Source organism: Leucoraja erinacea, chromosome 1 (genome assembly GCF_028641065.1).
Source record: "Leucoraja erinacea ecotype New England chromosome 1, Leri_hhj_1, whole genome shotgun sequence".
NCBI lineage: Eukaryota > Metazoa > Chordata > Chondrichthyes > Rajiformes > Rajidae > Leucoraja > Leucoraja erinaceus.
This window is the reverse complement of record NC_073377.1, coordinates 115,286,122-115,303,520: the sequence shown is the minus strand read 5'-3', so window position 1 is coordinate 115,303,520 and position 17,399 is coordinate 115,286,122. Positions and strand designations below refer to the sequence as shown.

General features: G+C 41.3%; 2 protein-coding genes across 3 annotated transcripts in view; both read right to left on the bottom strand.

The window, feature by feature from the left end:
• The window catches only part of LOC129700896 (probable E3 ubiquitin-protein ligase HERC3), a 275,970-nt gene that overhangs the window by 62,927 nt on the left and 195,644 nt on the right, over nucleotides 1-17,399 (bottom strand). Inside the window, exons 1-2 of one of the 2 annotated variants that reach the window (XM_055641704.1) lie at nucleotides 11,572-11,804; nucleotides 551-707 (exon numbers count right to left, since the gene is read on the bottom strand). The exons of the other annotated variant lie outside the window; for it this stretch is intronic. Coding sequence (XP_055497679.1) covers nucleotides 551-707; nucleotides 11,572-11,734 — 320 coding nt within the window. The 5' untranslated portion in view covers nucleotides 11,735-11,804. Of the gene's footprint in view, nucleotides 1-550; nucleotides 708-11,571; nucleotides 11,805-17,399 lie in introns of those variants that run through there. 2 annotated transcript variants of the gene reach the window in all.
• LOC129700920 (probable E3 ubiquitin-protein ligase HERC4) overlaps nucleotides 13,462-17,399 on the bottom strand; it is a 70,261-nt gene continuing 66,323 nt past the window's right edge. Inside the window, exon 23 of the mRNA XM_055641738.1 lies at nucleotides 13,462-16,066. Coding sequence (XP_055497713.1) covers nucleotides 15,858-16,066 — 209 coding nt within the window. The 3' untranslated portion in view covers nucleotides 13,462-15,857. The remainder of the gene's footprint in view (nucleotides 16,067-17,399) is intronic.

Here is a 17,399-nt window from a genome sequence, read left to right as displayed (position 1 = left end):
TTAAAAGGAAACTGAGGGGTAACTTTTTTTACACTTAGATTGGTAGGTGTGTGGAACGAGCTGCTGGAGGAGGTAGTTGAAGAAGCTACTATCACAACATTTAAGAAACATTTAGACAGGTACATGGGTAATATACTCTTAGAGGGATATGGACTAATAGCAGGCAGGTGGGGCTAGTGTAGATCGGGCATATTGACTGGCATGGGCAAGTTGGGCCGAAGGGCCTGTTTCAACGCTGTATGACTATATGACTATCTAAAATCCTTCCATGGAAAGTTGAACATTTAATCAAAGATTATATCCCATTAGGGTGCTGCACTTTCAACAGGAGCTGTCTGCTGGATGGAACTTGCAATCTTTAATAATCAGAATATCCTCTGAATGTTTATTTGATTGAGGAGCAACTAAACCCAACATGTTTACACTTTTACCCCTTGCAAGTGTTGGTGACCTGTGACGCTGTGGTGCAGATTACACCACAGCAGCAAAGAGTTAACAAAAAACTTCAACTTTGTTCAGATTTGAAAGACTAGGAATAATGCCGCCTTACTGTGGTTTCGATAAGGTGATCCCTCTTAGATTATTGGCACATCTCTTTGAATTGACTTGACTCTGAAGAATACTTCCTGTCGCCGAAACAAACAGAACTTGGGATGTCCCACAAGCAGCAAAGTGAATCTTCTGGTCCTTGGAATAAGGAAACTGCCCTGCATGGGATGAAAACAAGTTATTAATGCTGGACAATGTGTAAATTGCAGTTCTGGACCTGGACTCATAATCTCACAAAGTCCAAGAGTTATAGAAAGATACAGCATGGAAAGATGCCCTTTGACCCACTAAATTAAATGATTCAATTATACTTTGTTGTCACATGTAACTCGGTACAGTGAAACTTTTTATTTGCATACAACCCGGTAAAATCATACAGCAGACCTCACTGAGGCAGTGCACAAGAGTCGCCGTTTCTGCCGTTGACAAAGTCACAGTAAGTTCATTGAACAGTCCTAGACATACGGACTGAAGAACGGTCTTGACCTAAAATGTCGCCCATTCCTTCTCTCCAGATACTGCCTGTCCCACTGAGTTACTCCAGCTTTTTGTGTCTATCTTCGATTTAAACCAGCATCAGCAGTTGCTTCCAACATGAACAGTCCTACCTTACTCTCGAAGCAGCGAATCAGGCCTGCCACCGCCCTTCGTTCTCGGCGACCCCCTGCCAGGTCCCCCCCTTCATTCTTAGCGCCCATTCCGACCACCAACTACACATTTATGCTAATCTTACATCAATCCCTTTTAAAAGATTTGCCTACATTCTCTTCATCAATGTCACACAGATTCTATCACGCATTTATACACCGGAGCAATGTACGGTGGCCAATTAACCCACCAAACCACATATGTAAAACTGGACTTCAATCTCTACCAACAAGGCAACTGAAAGGTAGCAAAACATAAAGTGCTGAAGGAACTCAGCAAGTCAAGTAACATGTGTGGAGGAAAATGACAGGCATCGTTTTGGGTCAGGAATCTTCATCCCCGACTTGGTGAGTTGCATCCCAAGGCTTTGCAGAGATAGTGGATGCACCAGTTGGCATCTTCCATAATTCCATACATTCTAGAAAGGTTCCCACAAATTGGAGGGCAGCAAATGTAACCCCAGTATTACAGAAAGGAGCAAGAAAGAAAATAGACACAAAATGCTGGAGTAACTCAGCGGATCAGGCATCATCTCTGAAGAGAAGGAATGGGTGACATTTCAGGTCAGGTAAGAAGAACGGTCACCCGTTCTTTTTCTCCAGAGATGCTGCCTGTCCCGCTGAGTTACTCCAGCATTGTTTGTCTACCTTCGATTTAAACAAGCATCTGCAGTTTTCCCACGCAAGATAGAAAATGTTGGGCTACAGAACCAGTAATAGACACAATGTGCTGGAGTAGCTCAGCGGGTCAGGCAGCCTCACTGGAGAAAAAGAATGTGATGTTTTGCGTCACAACCCTTCTTCAGACTGAGAGTCGGGGGAGAAGGAAACTAAAAATATGAAAAGGTACAGAACAAATCACAGCCGGCACCGATGAAAGGTGGAGCCCACAATGGTACATTGTTGGCTCACACACACCCTCCTGCACACTCCCCCTCTCTTCCTCCCTCATTCATCTCCTGTGCCCCACCTAGACACTCACTTTTTCTCCCCCCCCCCTCCCCCTACTGTAGATAGGGCGAGCTGCTTTAAATACCTGGGAATCCACATCACAGAGGATCTGACATGGACAACACACACTGCCACGCTGGTGAGTAAGGCAAGGTAGCGCCATTACCACCTCGGGCAGCTGAGGAAATTCAGAGTCTCTCTGAAGATCCTTCAGTGCTTCTACTCTGGGGCTAGAAAGCATCTTGTCCGGCAACATCACACACTGGTTTGGGAACTGCTCTGCCCAGGACAGGAAGGCTCTGCAGAGAGTAATGCGTTCAGCCGAACGCACTATGGGAACTACACACGCCCTCCTGCAGGACCTATACACCAGGAGGTGCAGATCCAGAGCCAGCAACATTATGGGGGACCCTTACCACCCCAGCAGCGGCCGGTACCAGCTGCTACGGCCAGGCAAATGCCTCCACTGTCATGCTGTGAAAACAGAGGATGAGATCGAGTTTCTTCCTACAGGCCATCAGTCTGCAACTCTTCTTAAACCTGTTCACACCTTCTTTCCTTATTGCTGGCCTGTGTTCCAACCATCTGCTTATCAAAGCCCGTCTTGAAAAAGCTACTTATCTTAACTACTAAACCAGGTTCGCTTCTTAATAAACAGACACCACACAAACTGTTGGTAGACCAGTTCAAAACTTTACTTAACATCGGCCGATGGAAGGGAGGGAGAACGCCAGTCAAGTGACTAACACAGACACTTGACTGTGCTCAGTCACCTTCCCTGAACAACAGAATTACATTGCTTTAAATAGGTTTTTTGTCCCCTTATCACATTCCACAGACATTAGTCATGGTCAGAAGTACTGGAAAAGGTTTCCACAGAATGCATCACATCAAACCTTTTTTTTTTACATGGTACAAGATATACTAAAAACATTGTCCATTTGTTTTATCTCCAAATAGACCACCCTTGCTCTGGTCGCTGCTTCCTCTGTCATTTGGTCCCTCATAAACATAGGTTATTTGTTTACAAAGATGTGACTGTTTATTTCTCTCTTCCTTTATCGCCTCCTCCCCATAAACATTGGTTTATGGCATCTCCCTGTGAAGATATCTCTCTAGCTCCTTCACTTGGGAGACAATGTTATCTCTCACACCCCCCAACCTGAGGAAAGCCTAATTTGACACTAAATATAAGCTGTAAGCTAGCCCAGAAACCAATTTAATATCTTCTTATATTTTTAACTAAAACTCGGCTTCATCATTCCATCCTTTTATCAAAATTTTGATAACAACTACAGTCCTTCCTGAGTACATACGAAAGACCATAAGCATCTCATCAGACAATTTAATAGTACACTAGTAACACAATCAATTCATAGTGGACAATCGTTCCACAAGTCCCTCCAAACATTTTAAATGGCCACCAACCTCCCCCGGACGTGACACTAATATACTACCATAGGACAGGAAAAGGATCATAAAAATTGCTCAGCCTTTATTCGGCTTCATTTGGAATTCCCTGTGTGCTGGTGTAACTGGTTCATGCTTCTCTTGTGTGACACGGCATTTGCAACATAACAATGCCCTGTCACAAATATACTGTTTCTTTAAAATACACCAGTGCCTTGGTTGTGGCAAAAACAGGTAGATTTAACTGGCCTTTGCAGACCTCTTACTGTCTGTAGTCAGGGTATCTTTGCTGCGCTTGTCATGTTTGACTTCAATCTTGTTTAAAAGGAGGTGTGTACCATCCTTTAAATGTGGGTTAGTCCGCAAGTTTGCCATTCTGAAGAAAGTTCAGTCCATGTGGGCTGGGCCACCCCAGAATAAAGGAACATCAATAGCCCATCGTCCTTGTTTCCACAAACTGTTCACAGTCAATCAAATGTATCCAGCGATGATGATCTTTCATCTTTACAGCAGTTCATGTTGTTAGCAACACTTGGTTGTTTCTTTTCAATACAGTTTCAATTTCTTCTTGTCCCAGCACCCCCGTCATCGTATAGCTTTTATGGCTCCCAGCAAAGCTCCTCCAACCTGGGAATGTAGATCTGGCAAGACATGGGTTAATTGCCGACCATACATAATTAGTTAATTGCCCAGGGCCTGTTGGTGGCTTCCCCCCACTCTCCAGGGGGTGGACACCGCAGCTTTTCCTGTATCAATAAAAAGTTGTGAATCTTGTTCACCAGCTTAGTTTCACCAGCACTTTTGTCCCCCTTTGATCCTCCATTTTCCTTCTTAACACTTCCCTGTGAATTTAGTCTTTAATCCGATTATATCCGAAGAGGCTCTCCCCACCTAAATATTCAATTCTCCAAATATGTTCTCTTCCCCAATCTACTTTATCTTCTCACCTTTTATCCCTCATTGTGAGTTCCCTCAAACCTCCTTTTTTAAGTCACAAGACAATTTTTCATCTACCTTCATTTCACTCACAAAGCACATGCTTCAACATCTTTTTGTTTGCTTGAAAACAGTAATCTTGCTTCATTAGCATTTTAAAAGACAACCTCTGTTATCATATCAAAACAATCTTTTCCAAAAGAACTCATTCAGAATCAGTAATCAATAATACATTTACTTTTCTCTGTAATTTTGACATTTCCAATCTCATTTAACACTTTAATCGGGATGAGTCTTTTTTAAACTTGGTTCAAAAGATCTATAATCATCCAACACATTAGCACACCATAAACTTTGTAAATTTGCATTTTAAAGGACAACTTCTTAAAAAGTGACACACAACTTTGCTCATTGCTTCGAATTTCCCACATTCCACATACAAAAACATTGTTTTACAAGCAGTACATATACAAAAACATTGTTTTACCAGCAGTATATAATATTTCATTTTCAAAGACGTCTCTTTGTAATTTACTTTCCCTTTTTTTTTTTTTTTAAATTTTTTAGTTCTCATTTGATTGTTCTAAAACACACAATTTTAGGCCTACTGCTATTCCTAGCAATACTATAAGCCTCTTCCTTTATTTTCTCCTGGCATTCAAAAACAAATCACATTTCTTGGGTTTTGATGCTTTAGAGGAATTATATAAATCATTTATTTGAATGATAGCCATTGCATATCCATCATCAAGCTTTCTAATGTGGCTTGTCAGCCATCCCACTGCTCATAACTTCATAAATCCTTTTATTTCGATTTGAGAGTCCAATTTTGTATTAACCCACATCAAACTCAATGTAAAATTCCACCATCCTATGTGGAATTTTCCCTAAAAGTGTCTTTAAAACAAGACTATTAATCAATCCCCTTAGTGTACAATACTCAATTCAACAATAAGCTTTTCCTTAGCTGGATCCTCAACATCATAGTTCTGAAAACCCTTGTATATATATTCTACAAATTTGTCCTTCACCTATAACTGATCATTCATTTTGTCGATCCTATATATGTAGATGATAGTACTTCATGCTTTTTCTATTTATCCATATCTGCATCTATTTTTTTAATTATGTTGTACTTAATGAATACACTACATTTCCACATTGCAGAGGGGATGAATTCCCAACAAAATGTCCACAAAGAGATTTAATGTACTGCCAAACCCTTGACAAAATTTGTTGATTCTTTTGCCTTTATTTAATTTTTCCTTACACAATTTCTATTAGAGAAAAGTAGGCCCAAATCCTCTATCGATTTCCTCCACAGATGCTGCCTGTCCCGTTGAGTTACTCCAGCACTTTGTGTTTTACTATTGCATTTACATTTTATTTGTGCTGTTAATTTATCTACCTTATTGCAATGCCGTACGCAATTAAGTACATTGCCTTATTTTTCCTCATTTTTATATACTCCAACCTAATTTACTACTTGTTTTTGTTTCCACTGCCTATTTATTTTGCTTTCCAGTTGTCTAATCTTTATTTTCCAACTTTCCTTCTTAAATTTCCTTTTGTTTCCATCCCCCTGCCAAGCTAGTTTAAATTCTCCCAACAGCACTGGCAAACCTCTGTGGGGATAATGTTCCTGTGCTGCTGGGGTACAACCTTTCCGATCTGTAGAAAGGTCCCTGGAAATAGCCACAATGCCAGAAATCCAAAGCCCTTCATCCTACTCCAACCCTCATCAGTACTTATATATAAACCCGAAATATACTTTCAGGCTGGGAATTCACATTGATTCAATTGCCTAGTTTGGGACATAACAAGGATTCTATCAGCTGAGACTGGAAATAACCTGGCAATTAGTCCCCAATTTTTTATAACAGAGTTGCTTGTCAGAATAAGGATTTACCTCCTGGGTAATTTTGTTTTGCAATCCCCATTGACTCTTTCCACCATCCCAGATACCTGTGGGTGGTGTACACAGTGAATTGCTGTCAGATATTAAAATGTGCACATTTTTCCTTATTAACAGTGGTTGGTAGAGCTTCACTCCACCTACTAAATAAATCTAAAATTACTACGCAATATTTATAACACTGGGCCCTTGGCATTATCTCCTTAAACTGCTTTCCCATCCTTTACCAGCCTCAACTCAAGCACAAACAAAAAAGCCCCTGGATAGCTTTGTGATTAATAACATATGTATATATCATTTTCCTCAATGCCAGAGAGCTAAAGACACATAATTCTCCGGATATGCTCCTACAAGCTCACCTTGCCCACAGAACTAAATCTGCATTTTCTCCTGATTTTAAATTTATTTTTTTTTAAACACAAAATCATTCAATATCCCTTCCTTCTCATCTTTTTTACTTATTTTGCTTATATGTAATACTTCTCAGTTAGTCCCTTCAAACATGTTGTCATATTCCCAATACATATCGTGTAAACATCTCCCAACCACTTGTTCTTGAATATAGTACTGGTATCACCAAAATCAATCCTCTATTTAATAGTTTAACAAATACAACGTGTTGCTAAAGTAGGAGCAATTCCAATCCAAGTCATTCTCATCATTCTTAATCTGTTACCTTCGACATAGAGATAACCAAATTTGTTCATCTTGGACCTTGCCTACAACTGAGACTCACTACCGAGAGACGTTATCCATCCAGACTTACTTTTACCAGAACCCCAGGACAGACTGAGTAGTCTCTCACAAGGTTGAACAACCTACCTACTGCAGGAATTGCCAGGCAGAGTGTTCTACAGACTCACCCTCAATGACATTTTGAAGGCTTTTTTTTTGTTGCCAAAGGCATTAAAAAGGAATCAAATATATTCAAATAACAACTATTTAAATAGTTTAAACATAACAGATAGTTTAAAACATGAACAGTAAAACAACTCAAGCATGTAACTTTTTACACAGGTCGGCAACCCCATGCAAATGAATAAAGTTGCCATTCCTAATATGCAGTGCCACCACATTTCCTTTGTTATCCTATCATTCCCTCCTTACCAGCATGGGTAAGACGGGTAAAAATGTATCGTTATACACCAACTTGTCCAAGCGGGGTGTGCTGAATCAATGGCACAGCCCTCTTGTTTCCATAGTTATTATTATATACAAGAGGCGTCCCTCTGTAATGTACATACCTCCCTCATATCTGGCAGGACCGTTCTATTTGCTAGCATCTGTTTAGCTGCTGTCACTATGCATTTGGATGTACAGGCTGCACTGTTTGGATACACTATCAGCAACCCATTGCCTTTTGCTATAGGGTCCCCAGCACCAGTGTGTGCAGTACATTTAATAATGATCAGCTGTTCTGGTAGCATCAATGCCTTAAACAAATTACACACAGAAAGGCATTCCCGTGCTCCCAATCCTGGAGAGCTTTGTAAGGTCAGAACTTCAAGTTATAGGGATGTTACTGATGGAACTGTCCCAGGTAAAGATGCCATTGCTACTGGTAGACATCTCCCAAGATGATCTAACTCCTCCTCATCTTCATTACCAAATAGGGTCGTCGTGCCAGACATGAAGTCTCCTCCAGAGGATTTACCAGTACTGGGTTTATTTTTTACGAACCATCACCTGTTTCTCACCTCCTGTCTGTCTTTTAATTCTATTCTCTTGTTCCTCTGCCCACTGGCATTCTAGTTGCAATAATTTCCATCCTTTCCTAGTGCTATCCTAGTTTCTTAACTCTATCTAGCAATGTTACCAAACTGTGAGATTTAAAAAAAATCAAATCTGCAATTTATCCCATCAGATAAAGCATAACAATAAGTTTAATTTGACACCTAATTCACTTTCATATCTCAAGTAATAACAAAAAAATTGTGGCCATTTTCATACTCGGAAATTAGCATCTTGTTCCCTATTGATTTTCTATGGACATAACAAAAAACTGTGATCATGGACCGTCAAAAGCCCATAACCTTCTTAAAAATTAAGAGAACTGAATGAAATTTTCAGTTATCATAGATTGAACCATTCTGACACAAATATAAAATAATCTTACTTGGATGACCTGAAATAAAAGCATATAATTAGTTAGTTACCCAATTGTAGCTAATTTCAAACTTCAATTACTAGATCTAAACATCTATCCATTTCTTAATAAATGATTAACATTTTTAAATTGCCTAAGTGTCCAAATAATATTCACAAATAATTCACAATAAAACATGATTTTTAAATCTCATTTACATCAATTTATAGGCCAAATGGAAGGAATTTAGTGTTCAATTGCTGTAAATTAAAGTCTATTTTAAATCGGCTTTCTAGTGGGTTCCTGTCTTCCTTTCCCATATCAACACCTCTGCTTATTTAATTGTCTCAACATACCATGTGCCCCCTACTGGCCAGGCTTCATCCCCTAACCGTTTGGTCAACTTGTAACTTAACATTCTAAATTTCTTATTATACATAGGATTCAAATAACACATATATAGGACTGGTTTCCATAACATTCCCCATAGATAGATAGAAAGAGAGAGAGAGAAAACACACTTCTTAATTCCGAATCGTTCCAAATATATCAACCAGGCTGACCCACTAAATGAGACCCCAGTTTCTCAATTTGACTGACCTTTTTTAACTCTTTAATATACGACCCAAGTGTCTCAACGAAGCAGACCCGCTAACCGAGACCCCAGTTTCTTTCAACTTGGCAGACTTCTTAATACTGTAATATACAACGTCACTTATTTCTCAACCCGACAACTCCCCGGATGTCTCAATAAGCCAGACACACACCTCAACCCCCGTATCTCAACCCGACAAATCACGGATATCTCAACAAGGCTGATGAGCCCTTAGTAGAGAGAGAAAAAACAAAAAACAAAGAGAGATAGACAGAGAGAGAGGAACCACTCACGTCCTTCTTAACAATATACATAAGACCTTTCTTAAAAATACATGCACAATTCTGTCTTAAAAATACATACACAATCCCTTCTTAAAAAAACATATAAAGCCCAACTGGTCTTACCTTAGTCTGTTTCTAAGAACCTCGGCAGGGAACCAATTCAATGTCTGATGAAGGATCACAGACGTTCCCGGGAGTTTCTAGGGAGTCGGTCGTACAAGGGGACCGATAGAGCTCAGTTATCTCCCTTCCAATCCCGGCAACCTCCGCAACCTCTTGCACAGTCAGCCGTTGATGTGGTCCCAGCGAGGCCTGCATAACTACGCCAATGAAAAAGCTACTTATCTTAACTACTAAACCAGGTTCGCTTCTTAATAAACAGACACCACACAAACTGTTTGGTAGACCAGTTCAAAACTTTACTTAACATCGGCCGATGGAAGGGAGGGAGAACGCCAGTCAAGTGACTAACACAGACACTTGACTGTGCTCAGTCACCTTCCCTGAACAACAGAATTACATTGCTTTAAATAGGTTTTTTGTCCCCTTATCACATTCCACAGACATTAGTCATGGTCAGAAGTACTGGAAAAGGTTTCCACAGAATGCATCACATCAAACCTTTTTTTTTTACATGGTACAAGATATACTAAAAACATTGTCCATTTGTTTTATCTCCAAATAGACCACCCTTGCTCTGGTCGCTGCTTCCTCTGTCATTTGGTCCCTCATAAACATAGGTTATTTGTTTACAAAGATGTGACTGTTTATTTCTCTCTTCCTTTATCGCCTCCTCCCCATAAACATTGGTTTATGGCATCTCCCTGTGAAGATATCTCTCTAGCTCCTTCACTTGGGAGACAATGTTATCTCTCACACCCCCCAACCTGAGGAAAGCCTAATTTGACACTAAATATAAGCTGTAAGCTAGCCCAGAAACCAATTTAATATCTTCTTATATTTTTAACTAAAACTCGGCTTCATCAGTCTCACCTGTTGACCTATTCCACCTTTTTATTTCAGATTATCCAGCATTTGCGTCTTTAATTGTTATTTTGAAGCTTCATACCATTCTCCAGAGATGCTGCCTGATTGACCCGCTGTTACTCCATCACTTTGTGGCCTGTTGTGCATTAATCAGCAGACTGCAGGTAGACACAAAATGCTGGACTAACTCAGCGGGGCAAGCAGCTTCTCCGGTGAGAAGGAATGGGTGACGTTCCTTCTGTCCAGAGATGCTGCGTGTCTCGCTGAGTAAACTCCAGCATTTTGTGTCGAACTTCGATTTAAACCAGCATCTGCAGTTCTTTCCCACACAATCAGCATCTGCAGTTCCTTGAAGTGTTTTAGCAATTTGTATACCCCTCACTGGATTAACCATACATCGGGATTAATTTTGTCAATTCACTCTCATTTACCACCCATTACAGTTTTATCCACCAAAATAGTTCCTTCGAAATTGTTCCCTGGTCGCTGATCACAATAAAAGGCAAAGGCGGAGTTTGAGGGGAGAGTTTCGTTTACACCGCTCAAACGGATAACGTCGCTGTTTTTCTATTCAGATCGACTGCCTGCTTGTGGCGCTGGCACTGTGCGTGAGAAGCGAAAGTGAAACTGACCAGCGCTAAACAAAATACAAACGTACTGCCCCAGGATCAGCGCCCAGAGAGCAGACCCAGCCCAATACCCCAGGCACTAATTCCAATCATTACCCAGATTGGAAAATCGACTCCCAAGGTGGAAGAGAAGTGGAGAGAGAAAATAATACTCATTTTTGTTGTAATATATAATACATTTAAAATGTTATTAAATATAATTTTCAAATCTTTAACTAAATATAACGAAAACAGACTGATGAGCTTGAAAATGTTAATCCAATTTTATAATTCTTCCATTATCTGTAAATCACTTAAACTAGAATCAGAAATATTGATTCCAGCATATTACCGATTTATGGCCTTTTTTTGCATGAAATAAAAAGCAGTTTTTCTGTAGTTCCTTATTTCTACACAGAGCGATGCTACCTGACCCACTAAGTTACTCCAGCACTTTGTATCAAATACGTAGATTGCTGTGCATCCCACACGCTTTGGTGACATTACAGATTGCCTCAATATATAATTTACTGCGTGTCAATTTGAGATACAACACCATCCTGCAGCACACAGGATTTTACCCGCATATCTGTTCCCCCTTACCAGGTGGTTTTCCATCAACTCTCCTGAAAATCTTCCCGCTGGACAACACAACTACTGTGCATCCGCTCCGGCAGCAAAGGTGCCGGATCTGCTCGGTGCCCAGAACATCCCCCAAGTCGGAGCAACGTTCGGGCTGCAAGCCCGTCTCCCAGTTGTACAGCATCGCCCCTTCGTGACACTGCAAACGATCGGGTCAAAGTGTGAAAGAAATGAAATGAAACCCCAGTGTCAGGTTATAAAGTGTCACTTTATCATCACGTGAGGGAGTCCCGCCCTCAGGCCCCGCCCCAAACATCCCCGTCCACCAATGGCATCTCCAGGAGGCAGGTGAGGGGGAATCCCTCTCTGGGGTATTTCACACGGGAGCCGCTTCTCACCCCCTGGCAACGAGTCCTGTGCTCAAGTGAACACTAATGTTACTCAACGAGCTTACAAGGAAAGCACACCAATGCTTCTTGATTAGTACATGTGTCAGAGGTTATGGGGAGAAGGCAGGAGAATGGGGTTAGGAGGCAGAGATAGATCAGCCATGATTGAATGGCGGAGTAGACTTGATGGGCCGAATGGCCTAATTCTACACCTATTCCTTATGACCTTATGACTTCCTTGTTCCCAGCAACTCTCACCAACTACAGATGTTCAGTGGAAAGCTTTTTAATCGAGATGCATCACAACTTGGTTTGGGAACAACTCCATCCAAGACCACAATAAATTTCAGAGAATAGCGGACGCAGCCCAGACCATCACACCAACCAACCTCCCTTCCATTGACTCCATTTATACCTCACTTTGCCCCGGCAAAGCCAGCAGCATTATCAAGGACGAGTCGCACCCCAGCCAATCCCTCTTCTCCCCTCTGGAAAAAGGTATAGAAGTGTGAAAACACACACCTCCATATTAAGGGACAGTTTCTTCCCTGCTGTTATCAGGCAACTGAACCATCCTAACACAATTAGAAATCAATCCGAAACTACTATCTACCTCATTGGAGTCCCTCGGACTATCTTTGATCAGATTTTACTGACTTTATCTCACACTAAATGTTATTCCCTTTTCATCTATCTGTACACTGTGAATGGCTCGATTGTAATCATGTATTGTCTTTCTGCTAAATGGTTAACACGCAACAAAAGCTTTTTGTTGTAACTCGGTCCACACAAACTAAACCAAATAAACCAAACTGAAAGGGAGAAACAAAGAACCACAGATGCTGGTTGATATTGAAAAACATACAAAGTGCTGGGGTCACGCACCATCTCTGGAGAACATGGGTAACCGCTGCATTGCCTCTCTGATGCAGGTACTGTCACAATATTTAAAAAACATTTATATAGGTACATAGATAAGATAGGTTTCGAGGAATATGGACCAAAAACAGGCAGCTGGGATCAGTGTAGATGGGACATGTTCCTCGGCCTGGGCAGTGTGTGACTGTGTTTCTATCTCTAATAGAGCAAAATATTAAATTTCAGTATTTCCTCTTCGAGTTGACCTGCTCTGTAATTGAGTATTGTTTCCGATTCCACCAGTGTTTTTCTGCATTCCTTTCATGCTTTCAGTTTCAGTTTCCTTTCATCATTCTTGCTGAACTCCAGCCATAAGGATTGTAAATGGAATCCAAGCTGTCACATTGGAAAGGAAATGAATCACAGATGATGCAGTGGCACACCCTTGCCTCTGGGTCACAAATCCGTCAGTTCAAATCCCACTCTTGGACTCAAATTGAACTGACACCAATGCAGTCCTGACAGGAGCACCGACCCACAGCCAGAGGGACCATCTTTTGGATAATGTTTAGGTTTAAGTTTATTATTGTCACATGTATAGATGTTTAGTGACAAGCCTTAGTTTGTAGCTATACAAGTCATTGCGAGACCACACTTGGAAAAGTTTTCTTTTAAATCAATTAATTTTATTATTGGCACATGTACCAAAGTAGTGAAAAGCTTTGTTTGGTGTGCTATCCCGTTAACCCACGCCATGACTACAATCATATACAAGTTAAGGGTTGAACGATGCAAGAATTACAATGTTCTGGTGCCATCTGACCATTTTCAAACCCCAAGTCTCTGAAATCTAGCCTGATCCTGGTCACCAGAGATATGCTTTTTTTTTTTTTTTTTTTTAAAAGACTTAGAGATGCAGTGTGAAAACAGAACTCGATAGCACTATGATCAGAAATCCCAATGCAAGCTGGGTTTGTTTTCGATTGCATTAAATAAACTGCTGGAGGAAGTGAACGGGTCAGGCAGTATTTGTGCAAGGAAATAGACAGACAATGTCTCGTGTTGGGACCTTTTCTTCACACGAGGATGCAGCCTGACCCACTGAGTTCTTCCAGCACTTGGTTTTTTGTTCAAGATCCCAGCATTTGCAGATTCTTGCATCTCCATTCCCTTTGAATGCTTTGCTCATAGCTAATATGATGACCAAAAACTACTTAAAGTATTCTCATAATTACAGCACAGGAAAAAGCCATTTGGCCCTAATTCATTGGTCTATCCCTTTAATTTGAACAGATTATCAGTAGCTTTTAACGTTCAATTATACTTTCCCATTTCTTATAAAAGGTTATCAACCTGAAATATGAATAATTTCACTTTCCAGATGCTACCTGAGTGTATGACCGTATTTAATGTTTTTACACTGGTGATGATTAATAGTGATGATGATACATTACTTTCGCATTTACCTATGAACCTAAGCACAGTGAAAATATAGATATTTTTTGCAACCAATTTAATTAAATCAGACTCCAAACTAGCATAATCAGAGATAAGCAGAAAGTGCAAAAAATGAAGTGTAATAGTAGACATCACCGAGACAGTACACAAAGAGTTGCCACGTTTCTGGCGTCAACAAAGTTTCAGAGTTCCTAAGAGCGCAGCCTTATCTTGGCCTTCAAGGCCCGTTGTCCTGGCAACACCGATCCTGTCATCCTTCCGCCGCTATTTTGAAAACAGACTTTTGTCCGCCGTCACAGTCCTCCTCACCAGTTTCCAGTCTTCAGGGTCGAACAGGAGACGAGTCTCGGACGACTCCAGGTGGTTTCCCGGTTGCGCGGGGGCGAGCCAGGCTAGCTGTCGAGGCGTGGTTGCTGCCCGTTGGGTCATTCCTTTCTTTTAGTGTATTTATTCAACATCTCTTTATGTGCCTCCATGAATTGGCAGGTCTCAGTAGCATAAAAATCCAATGGATGATCCAGCAAAATGTTCCAAGGATAGGCAGTACATCAACATAGTCCACACACTGACAACAATGAGCCATGGCATTTTCCGATCGTGTTTTAACCAAATTACCAACCATGTGAAGGCACAACAGTCAGTGGAGCTGCCTCACAGCTCCTGGTTCGGTCCCGACCCCAAACCTTGCATGTTCTCTCTGTGGGGTTTCCTACGGGGGCTCTGGATTTGTTCCACATCATGATGACGTGCTGTTAGGTTAATTGTCGACGGCAACTCATTGTAAAAATAATTTAAGGGGTGTAGGTGACAATATTTAGTTTAGTTTAGAGATACAGCACGGAAACAGGCCCTTCGGCCCATTGAGTCCGCGCCGACCAGCAATCACCCCATACACTCACATTATCCTACACACTAGGGCAATTTACAATTGTACCAAAGCCAATTAACCTACAAACCTGTGTGAGGAAGGGTTTCAACCCGAAACATCACCTATTCCTTCACTCCATAGATGCTGCCTCACCCGCTGAGTTTCTCCAGCATTAGTGTCTACCTTCGATTTTTCCAGCATCTGCAGTTCCTTCTTAAACCTGTGAGAGGAAACCGGAGCACCTAGAGAAAACCAAAGCAGGTCACGGGGAGAACATGCAAACTCCACACAGACAGTACCCATAGTCAGAATCAAACTCAGGTCTCTGGCACTGCAAGGCAGCAACTCTACCGCTGCGCAACTGTGCTGCCCTGAGAAATAGATAAAGCCGGGTACAGGGAAATGAGAAAGGTAATGAGACCAAAGGGATTATTCGAAGACCTGATGGGCCAAAGGGCCTCATAAATAGTTGCAAAATAAACTTCCTTCAAGAGTGCAGAAGAAATAACACACCAATTTCAAAATCTGCTCTGTTTTTACACAAGTTTGACAACACTTTGCTTTACAACATGAACATAGAGGTTTCCAGTCTTGAACATTGCCACCAGATTCAGGGACAGTTTCTTCCCAGCTGTTACTAGTCTTTGATATAAGTGCAGGTGTGGATCATTGGATAGGGTGTCGTTGCTAATGTTTCTTCCATTAAAAGCTGAAGTCTCTTTTGCTGAGTAGCTTCATTCTCTATTAAGTTTCTTCTTAGATTTGATAGCTGTCACCAGTTTTGTTCTCAGAGATCCTGGACTGGTATACTCTGGTAGAAGCAAGGTGTCAAAACAAGTGACTGCCTCTGGATAATCATCTTCAGTGAACCCACATGAAGATATTTTTATCTTCAAACACTTCATTCCCATCACTGGAATTTGATCGGATCCGAAGATAAATACTGAGAAAGGAACATTATTAGAAGTTATGTTACATGATTCAGAAAAGTACATTCCACATATACATATATTTAGGCAGCACAGTGGTGCAGCTGGTAGACCCACTACCTCACAGTGGCAGAACACACGTTTGATCCTGATCTGTGTGGAGTTTGCACGTTCTTTCTTCGACCGTGTGGTTTTCCCCCAGTGCTCTGGTTTCCTCCCACTTCCCAAACAGCTCTACCAGCAGAACCACTGTTGATCTTAAACATTCCCTCAACCCTCGTTGATAAAGGCAAGGGGACAAAATGTTCATCCCTTCACTTCAATAACCCGCTACCCCATCTGCTTCAAGGACTTTTCCATCATTCCAGTCTCCAGTGACTCAATGAGTACCTTCCAGTAGCTCAAATATCGATCGAAACAAAGAGCTTTCAAAGATTGTCAATGCCCTACATCTGCCCTAGTCTCTCAGACAACTTGCATGCAGGTAATGATGAAGCCGAATTTTAGTTAAAAATATAAGAAGATATTAAATTGGCTTCTGGGCTAGCTTACAGCTTATATTTAGTGTCAAATTAGGCTTGCCTCAGGTTGCGGTGTGTGTGAGATAATAAATCCTATAACATTGTCTCCCAAGTGACAGGCAGAGGAGCAGCTAGAGAGATAGCTGGTCAAATCTTTGAAGTGAGATGCCATAAAGATCAAATGACCAATGTTTATGGGGGAGGAGGTGATAGAGGAAGAGAGACATAGGTGGTCACATCTTTGAAGCAAGAGGCAATAAACCAGATGGCCTATGTTTAAGAGGGACCAAGTGACAAAAGAAAAACCAGGGAAGTGGAAATAAAATGATAAAGCAGATGGTCAATGTTTTTAGTATATCTTGTACCATGTAAACAAAAGGCCTTTGATGTGATGCAATCTGTGGAAACCTTTTCCTGTACCTCTGACATGATTAATGTCTGTGGAAGGTGTTAAGGGGACAAAAAACCCTATTTAAGGCAATGTAATTCTGTTGTTCAGAGAAGGTGGCTGAGCACAGTCAAGTGTCTGTGTTGGTCACTTGACTGGAGTTCTCCCTCCCTTCCATCGGCCGATGTTAAGTAAAGTTTTGAACTGGTCTACCAAACAGTTTGTGTGGTGTCTGTTTATTAAGAAGCGAACCTGGTTTAGTAGTTAAAATAAGTAGCTTTTTCATTGGCGTAGTTATGCAGGCCTCGCTGGGACCACATCAACGGCTGACTGTGCAAGAGGTTGCGGAGGTTGCCGGGATTGGAAGGGAGATAACTGAGCTCTATCGGCCCCCTTGTAAGACCGACTCCCTAGAAACTCCCGGGAACGTCTGTGATC